The 9,178-nt window shown below is 36.7% G+C and overlaps 2 protein-coding genes across 3 annotated transcripts in view; one reads left to right on the top strand and one right to left on the bottom strand.

The window, feature by feature from the left end:
* Positions 1 to 839: 839 nt before the first annotated feature.
* LOC18039976 (pentatricopeptide repeat-containing protein At3g53360, mitochondrial) lies at positions 840 to 4,172 on the top strand. Its single transcript, XM_006428777.2, is given in 4 exon segments — positions 840 to 1,696; positions 1,699 to 3,722; positions 3,994 to 4,080; positions 4,156 to 4,172. Coding segments are annotated over 2 exon segments (2,337 nt in total). The 5' UTR covers positions 840 to 1,311; the 3' UTR covers positions 3,651 to 3,722; positions 3,994 to 4,080; positions 4,156 to 4,172.
* Positions 4,173 to 5,011: 839 nt separating this feature from the next.
* LOC18038650 (DEAD-box ATP-dependent RNA helicase 57) overlaps positions 5,012 to 9,178 on the bottom strand; it is a 6,770-nt gene continuing 2,603 nt past the window's right edge. For both annotated transcript variants that reach the window (XM_006428776.2, XM_024182355.1), the window contains exons 6-13: positions 8,934 to 9,030; positions 8,613 to 8,693; positions 8,301 to 8,533; positions 7,491 to 7,688; positions 7,323 to 7,413; positions 6,413 to 6,535; positions 5,828 to 5,978; positions 5,012 to 5,369 (exon numbers count right to left, since the gene is read on the bottom strand). In XM_006428776.2, the coding sequence (XP_006428839.2) occupies positions 5,161 to 5,369; positions 5,828 to 5,978; positions 6,413 to 6,535; positions 7,323 to 7,413; positions 7,491 to 7,688; positions 8,301 to 8,533; positions 8,613 to 8,693; positions 8,934 to 9,030 (1,183 nt within the window). In that variant the 3' untranslated portion in view covers positions 5,012 to 5,160. The remainder of the gene's footprint in view (positions 5,370 to 5,827; positions 5,979 to 6,412; positions 6,536 to 7,322; positions 7,414 to 7,490; positions 7,689 to 8,300; positions 8,534 to 8,612; positions 8,694 to 8,933; positions 9,031 to 9,178) is intronic.

Raw genomic sequence — 9,178 nt, 5'->3', positions numbered from 1 at the left:
CACTACTCATGACATATATGTATTTATTTTCAAAATTTTCTATATAAATAGTAGTTATATTAAATTCAACTACACATTAACCTCACTAAAAAAGAAAGTAAACAATCTTTAAAGTTAAACTAGGGGATAAAACGTAAGATACTTAAGAAAACGAACTAAATTCGAAATTAAAACATCATAGGTCTGCTTAATGTCGAAAGCAAGCACGACGTCGTATCTGTAATTGAACTACCGATTTTACCCTTACTACCGCTTAACTCTTGAGGCGCGCCATTTTGTTGCTCAAAGAACCGCGCGCATTACTTTCAGTCTACTGGAATCCAACAATCTTAAGGTAATTTAATTTAATTGCCTTCAGTTTCAATTTTTCGCTATGATGGCTTTACAGTTCAGTTCTGCTTCCCTATTCCATGTCTAGTTTCATTGCTTCCATGCTTTTATGGCAAACGTTTGTGTTCAATTGGTACTTCGTTGTCATTGCAAAACATCGTATCATTTTGTATTCGTTGTTTTAATGTATTATAAATTTTAAATCATTCTGCAGTCTTCTTGTTTGAAGAATTGCCTCTTACAAGCTTTCAAATTTTGTTCCTGTCAAAAACTTTGTGAGAGTTTTTAGCATAAGCTTGATTCGATTTGGAAGTACGCCCATGTACATCATCCAAGCAATGATTTGATGACACATCAGTTTGTATATAAAAAAATTTGTACGAGAGTTTTTATCTCTATTATTATTGTTTGATTTGAACTTATTGTATCATAATTCATAAATTGTTTATTGTCTCTCGGAAGTATTTAATAGCTTTTTCAGTAAAATTTTAACTGTGAAGGAAGTTGTTTTAGCATGCTGGGGTCCAATAATCTTTAAGAGGTTTTCATTTTATTTTCCTAATGGAAATGAGTTTTTATATTTACTGTCGGGCACTTATTTATGTTTTCAATGTTGATGTTCTCTCTTCACTTCACCTGCTTTTCACTGCCATATTTTGATTATGCTTTTTCACCTTTTGGCCTCTGTCATTTGCATTGGTGGTGTTGTGGGTATTGGGATGCATTCGAACTATGTATATGTTGCTGGATCAAGCAGGGGAAGTGGTGGATTCTTTTTTGAGAAGCTTCGATGATATTTGGGAACTTTGATTTATTCAGGTTCTTGGAGTAACATGAGACTCGGATTTTGCCTCCGTTCATGCAATTTACCACTTACATTTGTTGCTTCCTACTGTCACTTTTAAAATGCATAAACAAATAGAATCTCAACATTTCTTGTCTTTTAGTTCTAGACTATTTTCTTTCTGAAATGCTGTGACCATGATTAGAAACTTAAAAACCCAACTGCGGTTCACCTTCTACCACAGTCAGCCTTTTGTACCATCAAATGCTCAAACGTACTTTAGGAACGAACAGTTCAGCAATGATTACATTAGCTCTCTCTGCAAGCAAAACCTGTACAATGAAGCTCTTGTAGCATTTGACTTCTTGCAAAACAACACAAACTTCAGGATAAGACCAAGCACTTATGCTGGTTTAATCTCTGCATGCTCTTCTCTGAGATCTCTACAACTTGGAAGAAAAGTCCATGATCATATTTTATCGTCCAACTGTCAGCCAGATGTTGTTCTACATAACCATATTCTTAATATGTACGGCAAATGTGGTTCATTGGAGGATGCTAGAATGGTTTTTGATGAAATGCCGCAAGGAATGTGGTCTCTTGGACTGCTATGATTGCTGGATGCTCTCAGAATGGCCAAGAAAATGATGCGATTAAACTGTACATACAAATGCTACGGTCAGGAGTTATGCCAGATCAGTTTACCTTTGGAAGCATAATAAAAGCTTGCTCTGGTCTAGGCAGTGTTGGCTTAGGAAGGCAACTTCATGCCCATGTCATAAAATCAGAACATGGTTCTCATCTTATTGCACAGAATGCTCTAATCGCAATGTACACAAAGTTTGATCAAATTTTGGATGCATGGAATGTGTTTTCTGGTATCGCTAGAAAGGATATAACTTCATGGGGTGCAATGATTGCTGCATTTTCCAAACTTGGTTATGAGTTAGAAGCTTTGTGCCATTTTAATGAAATGCTCCATCATGGTGCTTACCAGCCAAATGAATTTATATTTGGCAGTGTTTTTAGTGCTTGTAGCAGTCTCCTACATTATGAATGTGGGAGGCAGATACATGGTATATGCATAAAATTTGGGTTGGGTAGAGATACATATGCCGGATGTTCCCTTTGTGACATGTATGCCCGATGTGGTTTGTTAGATTTTGCAAGAATCGTATTTAATGAGATAGAAAGCCCTGATTTAGCATCATGGAATGCACTTATCGCTGGGGTTGCTAGTCATAGCAATGCCAACGAAGCCATGTCACTCTTTTCAGAAATGAGGGACCGTGAGTTGATACCTGATGGGCTCACTGTTCGTTCCCTACTTTGTGCTTGCACCGGCCCTTTGACACTTTATCACGGTATGCAAGTTCACTCCTATATTATTAAGATGGGGTTTGATTCTAATGTTCCTGTCTGTAATGCTATTCTGACCATGTATGCTAAGTGCTCTGCTCTGTGCAATGCCTTATTGGTATTTAAAGAGTTGGGCAAGAATGCAGATTCAGTTTCTTGGAAATCAATTATTGCAGCTTGTCTGCAGCACAACCAGGCTGGAGAGTTCTTCAGATTATTTAGCCGAATGCTTGCTTCTCAAATTAAGCCGGATCATATTATTTTCAATGATGTAATGGGGGCTTGTGCAAAAATGGCTTCTTTAGAAATGGGAACTCAACTTCATTGCTACATAACGAAAACTGGGCTTGCACTTGATGTTTTTGTCACGAACGGATTGATGGACATGTATATAAAATGTGGCTCCCTTGGAAGTGCTTGGGAGCTCTTTAACTTTATGGAGAATCCCGATATTGTCTCGTGGAGTTGTTTAATTCTGGGATATGCTCAGTTTGGATGTGGAGAGGAAGCTCTTAAACTGTTCAGAAGGATGAGAAGTCTAGGAGTTAGGCCAAACCATGTGACGCTTGTTGGTGTCCTTACAGCCTGCACTCATGTTGGACTGGTAGAAGAAGGGTTGCAGTTGTATAGAATCATGAAAAATGAATATGGAATTATACCAACAAGAGAGCACTGTTCTTGTGTGGTTGACTTGCTTGCTCGTGCTGGATGCATACATGAAGCTGAGGATTTTATAAACCAAATGGCTTTTGACGCTGATATCGTGGTATGGAAGTCTCTTTTAGCTTCCTGTAAAACCCATGGGAATGTTGATGTTGGAAAACGAGCTGCGGAGAATATTTTGAAAATTGATCCTACAAATTCTGCCGCTGTTGTATTGCTTTGCAACATATATGCTTCTTCCGGAAAGTGGGAGGAAGTCGCTAGATTAAGGGGCTCAATGAAAGAAATGGGTGTGAGGAAAGTTCCTGGTCGGAGCTGGATTGAAATTCAGAGTAAGATCAATGTGTTCTTTGCAGAAGATGGTATGCATCCAGAAAGGGACAAAATATATACAATCCTGGAAGAGCTCTGGTTGCAGATGCTGGATGAGGGTTATGTTTCAATCCAGATGTTGGCTTCAACTGAACAATTACAGTGGTCGAACAAGCTTCCTCCTCACTATTCAACAAAATAGAATGTGGCCGGCCGACCAGGAGGTTCCATATTAAACTAGTGTCTCTGGATTCTCGTTCAGAAGAACTTAAGGGTATGCTTTGGTGCTTCATCATGCCTTTTAAACTTTTTTTAAAATCTTTTTTATTGCATTTAAACTGAAGATTTGTTAGTGACATAATTATTGAAAAGTGACTACAGTGAAGGATTTCCAATACTAATGGACATGTTCTCTCATGATAGTTTGAATAACAATTTCCTGAGCTCTAACAATTTGCTATTTTATTTTAATAATCAATTTTTGGTCTGAAATATTAATTGCTGATTGATTGTTTTTTTCCCCTTTTGTTTAACTTTTTTGACAGGGGAATATTCTTGTGTGATTGACAAGATTACTAGGCCCGCTCTTCCTGGTACTCTATCAAAGCCTCATAGCTTACCCGCTCTTCCTGGTACTTTATCAAAGCCTCGTGGCTTTAAGTTTCTTATTGTCTTGATGAGTTTAAGAATCATTTTATTCATTGCAGGGGAATTTGTGCTTTCTCTAAGACTCGAACATGGAATTTGGATTAGGGAGATAAAGCTCTAAACGTGACAGGTTTATAGATGATTCTCAATTGCAATTGGTATATGTGTTCGACTACAATGCCGTGCTGGCAGCAGCTCACCTTGACCTGTAAGGCACACCAATAATTTGCAGTAACTTTCCACAACTAGTGACAGTGAAACATATGCTGATAAATTCGTAGCAGCCCATGGCTTTATGTTTTAAGATATTAACATAGTTGCGACTCATTGACATGTTGCAAAGTTCATGAGGATGCTGGTACAGCATGATAGCCGTTTTCTGGTTATATTATCAGGTAAGCGCTCAGCAGTCAAGAATGTAGACTGAGAGGCAGCATTTCATGACAGGCATGCACTCTTGAAGACCACACTTGAGGAAATCTTCCAAGGTCCCATAAACCCAACTATGAATCAACCATCCTCTTCGTGTAACGGCTTAGATCTTCTGTTCAATTACTGCTGCTGCAGCTTCCTTGTCACAAGTTTGCCACTGCCTACAGCTACTAAGGTAAAAGCACCTTCATGTGTTTGTGCATGTTTATTTGACTAGCTGTCTTCTAGTGATCTTTGTTGTCCTGGATGTAAATTGCTTCAGGAAATACACATTCTTCCTCATTTACAGGATTTTGCAGTTCCAAAAGCATAAATCCAATAGAAACAATAAATAAATAAATCATCCTCAAATAGTAAATGATTCCAGAATTTTTCTTGTCCTATGAGAATATAAGGGATTGTTTTGTTCTGTGGTTGTATCACTAGTGTTTGTAAAACCGTGGAAATTTATGCTTCTTTTATGGATGGTGTTGGCCTTGTAGCTGGCTGGATGTAAAAAATTTATTGAACCAATGAGAACCCAAACAGTGTCTGGAACTGGAACAGTACTAGTTTCTATGGACTTGATAAAGGAAACAAATAAAGCCAACAACAAAAAACTCTTTCAAGATAAATGACGGTGATTTGCAGCTTTACTCTTCATCATCTTTTGGTTTGGTTGAAATTGATTCTCTTCGTGGCCGATGCTTCTTACCCTTCAGTTTTGGCAAGGTCAAGATCCAGGATGGAACCTCGCAACCAGAGGCTTTCATTAAATTAGCTATGTTACGCAAAAATGGAATATCGTCTTCAGTGTAAAGTGTTATAGCTTCTCCACTCCTACCTGCCCTGCCAGTGCGACCTATATTGACAAAACTTGGCTTCAATTGACCGACAAAAGCCAATTCAAAAAATCTTAAAATAAAAGAAATTACCATTTTGCTTTATGTACGTACAGAACAAGCATGATCAGATAAACAGCTATGTATAAAGAATTGATACAGAGCTGAGAACGTATTTGGCAGAAGCGCAAAACAGATTGTTCAATGTTTAATCTAGAGCATCAAAATACTTGGGAAAAGGAAGCCCAAAAAAAAATTCATGCAACAAAAGTTTCAGACTGCTCATCAATAATCAACTATAAATCTAGGAACTAATAGAACATTGAAGCTCCAAAAATTGCAATGAATATATTACTGATGGCAAAAGTGATAAAAATCCTTGAAGAAATTCTGTTAAATCCAGACCATCTCAAATTTCAGGATTGGATCATTAGACCACACTTAATGTATCAGGATTAAAAGGGATTGAGCAACATACCTATTCTGTGAATGTATGCAGCACCAGAATCGGGAAAGTCATAATTAATCACGCAGTTTACACCCTTGAAATCCATGCCTCGGGCAATGACATCAGTGGCAATTAAAACCCATGTTTTGCTAGCTCTGAAGTCATCAACAGCATTTTCTCGCTGTATTTAACAGCAATAAATCAGCATAAGTAACAAGAAAGTCATATGATATGCAAGTGATGTGTAATATGAAAATATCACGGTAATAGCATATATGGAATTACAATATCACCACTCAGAAGTTGTCTGCATTAGTCAATTCGAACCATCTAAACTTGGGCGTTTCTATTACTGATAATGATATTGTAAAACCAATAAGGTTTAGGCAAAGATGAGAAAACATCAGAAAAAATTCCAGGAGCTTCAGTTTTTCAACATAAACTTTACAGGCTTAGATTTCAGGCCCAGATTTTTTCTCACGGGTCATATAATCAAGTAAACACATTCAAATATGACCACCATCATTTCCTTAATGTACATAAGATTTTCTCAACTAGAAAATTCATGCAAAAGATAATGTGATTTAGTTCTTTTGACAGCCAAAATAAAAATACCTGAGTTTGGGAGAGATCAGAATGAATAACACCAGCCCTAATGTCATCAAATGCTAGCTCCCCATAAAGTTCCTTTGCTCGCTCTTTGCTTTGCACAAAAATGAGTACTGGTGGATTCAAGCTCTACTGCCAAGTATGATATTAGAGCAAGAACAATCTATCAAGAATAGGGAAAAAGTACAACGGTTGAAGATACTGAGACAACGAAACTAGAGAGATAGGTTGAAACATTACTCAACAATTTTCTAGCAAAAAATTTCTAAAAAGATGGAAAAAGTACTGCGGTTGAAAACAGTGAGAACCAAACCAGAGAGATAGGTTGCAAAATCACTCAACAACTTTCCAACAAAAAATTGCTAAAAAGAATATGCATGTTGAATTATATTTGGAACATTTCTATAGGAGTTTTATTCCATGCAACAAATAAACAGACATAATCGTAGCTATCTGACATGTAGTGACTCATAATTAGTGCACAGAGAGAGTTATGAAATAGATAACCATATCAAGCCAGTTAGAATCATGCCAGACAAACGATTTACATCTGTTATTATGTCTTATGGCAGGAAGTTACCACTGTTTACTAATGCACATCATTTATATTGAAAGAGCGCCAATGCATTCCAGCTAACTATAAACCATTACAATATGATGTAAGATTTTATAAATGGCTCGGGCAGAAATTTTCAAATTTCAAATTGGAAGTTCCTTAGACCATAATATCAAAAGTAAAAGAAACCCATAATTAGCACAAACTGATGCAAACAAATTCAGTCATGAAAAATCCCAGGCAAGAATAACAAATCTAATCCTCCTAATTCCAGATGAAGTAGGGTCACCATGTTAGCTAAAAGCTAATTCCAGAAACACAACAAATATGCTTTCTGTCGCATGCTTAATTGTAGCATACCTCTGCAAAGCTTTGACGTAGTGCAAGAAGTTTCCCTTCTTCACTTCCAGCAAAAACCAATATCTGCTTGATTGATTCAGAAGCTGTATTCCTGTTCAAAATTGCAGAAATATAATGGACGCCATGTACACACACTGCTATTTTAATGAAGTAAATCCTCGTTCTTACTTCCTGCCAACTATAACTCTAACAGCATCATGCATTATTGATCTTGCAAGCTCCTCAACAAAATCAGGTAAAGTAGCACTGAACAATGAGCGTACTATCGAAGGATTAGAGCATGCTTTCACCACAGGATCGATATGCTTTAACAAATTGCCCACCTCGAATAGTTTATCAGCTTCATCAAGGACAAGATATTCAACCCTACACAGAAAGCACATGTGAGAAGCATTTCAACTTCAATAATGGGAAGTATCGAACAAATAAAACTTAACAACATAACTCTGCGATGTTCAGCTGATACAAATATTCAGCTACTCGTTATAGTAATCTTAGTCATCATTATAGTATTCATCTTATACCCAATCAAGTTTGACTTACTCCCCTCTCAGTTTCAATTTCACAGGAATATTTAACACCATCTGAAGTAAATCATTAAGTTACCTAGACGAGGGTTAAAACAATAGTATGGCATGCAGCCATACCAAAGAGGGGGAAAAAAATGCAAGTAGCAAACACTCATTATTTTGATAGATATATGCACACATGCAGGTACCGTGGGATTCAACTGATTGGTGATAAATACTGTTCCACAAAACTTTGTTATCAATTACTGAAAATAATTTTTCAAAGTAGGTTGGAAAAAAATGAACGCATGCTCTAGATTCAAAACCAAAAATCTATTATCAAGAAGCAGGGGCAAATCAATCGTAAATAATTTGTTAGACAAGTGCCGACAATAGTCTAGTACTATAATATTTCTCAAATACATTTAATTTAATAGCTATTAGTAAAATGTATTCCACCAGCACAAACCTGCTTAAATCAATCTTCTTTCTTCGGATAGCCAATCGTAATCGCAATGGTGTAGATATAAGTATATCGCAGGAAAATTTTGACAAATCAGTACTTCTTACAAGTTCTTTCTTCATTAACTTGATTTGAAATTTATTTCCTTTAGCCAGTTTTTTACATTCCCTTGTTGTCTGAGTTGCTAATTCTCGTGTAGGACACAAGATAACAGCTCTAATTCCATCTTTGGATGTACACTGATCATTAAGAGAAACATTGTCAGACAAACTCTAAAAATTAAAGTTTACAAAAGTAGTCAAAAGGAATGAACAATACCTTAAGTTTCATAAGCATCGGACACAGAAAGGCCAAGGTTTTGCCAGATCCAGTTGGTGCACAAGCAAAGCATTCTCGATCCTGAAACAAATGATGACCAATCAGCTATCATCAAAAGCTAGCAAAATGCTAAGAGCATTTAATCCCAACTCAACACTTTTCAAAGATCAATGAAGTTAAAAAGCAAATAAAGCAACTTCTGATCTTCATTGTTTAGCAAACAAACAAGGAAAGATAGAAGGGAAAGAGAAGTTGAAAAAGAAGGAAACATTAAATAAAAATCGTTGACAGGTGAAGATAGACTGAATTAGAAGATCATACAGATAGAAGCACTGGAATAGCCTGCCTTTGGATTGGGGTTGGCTCTTTATAGCCAAGTTCAGCCAAATTGCGTAACAAATACGACTCACATCCAAATCTGCAGGAAAGCCAAGTAAATATCCATTCTATTGCAAGGAAGCATATAGTAAGAAGCAAGATGGACAGACAAGGCTGCAGCAATTATGAAATTTGTAAAGATCAGAACATGGAAAGAAATGCCATCCACAACAGAATAATACACCTAC

The sequence above is a fragment of the Citrus clementina genome, unplaced genomic scaffold, assembly GCF_000493195.1.
Source record: "Citrus clementina cultivar Clemenules unplaced genomic scaffold, Citrus_clementina_v1.0 scaffold_6, whole genome shotgun sequence".
NCBI classification, from domain to species: domain Eukaryota; kingdom Viridiplantae; phylum Streptophyta; class Magnoliopsida; order Sapindales; family Rutaceae; genus Citrus; species Citrus x clementina.
Note: the sequence above shows the minus strand (reverse complement) of the source record. Positions and strands in the feature narration are given on the sequence as shown.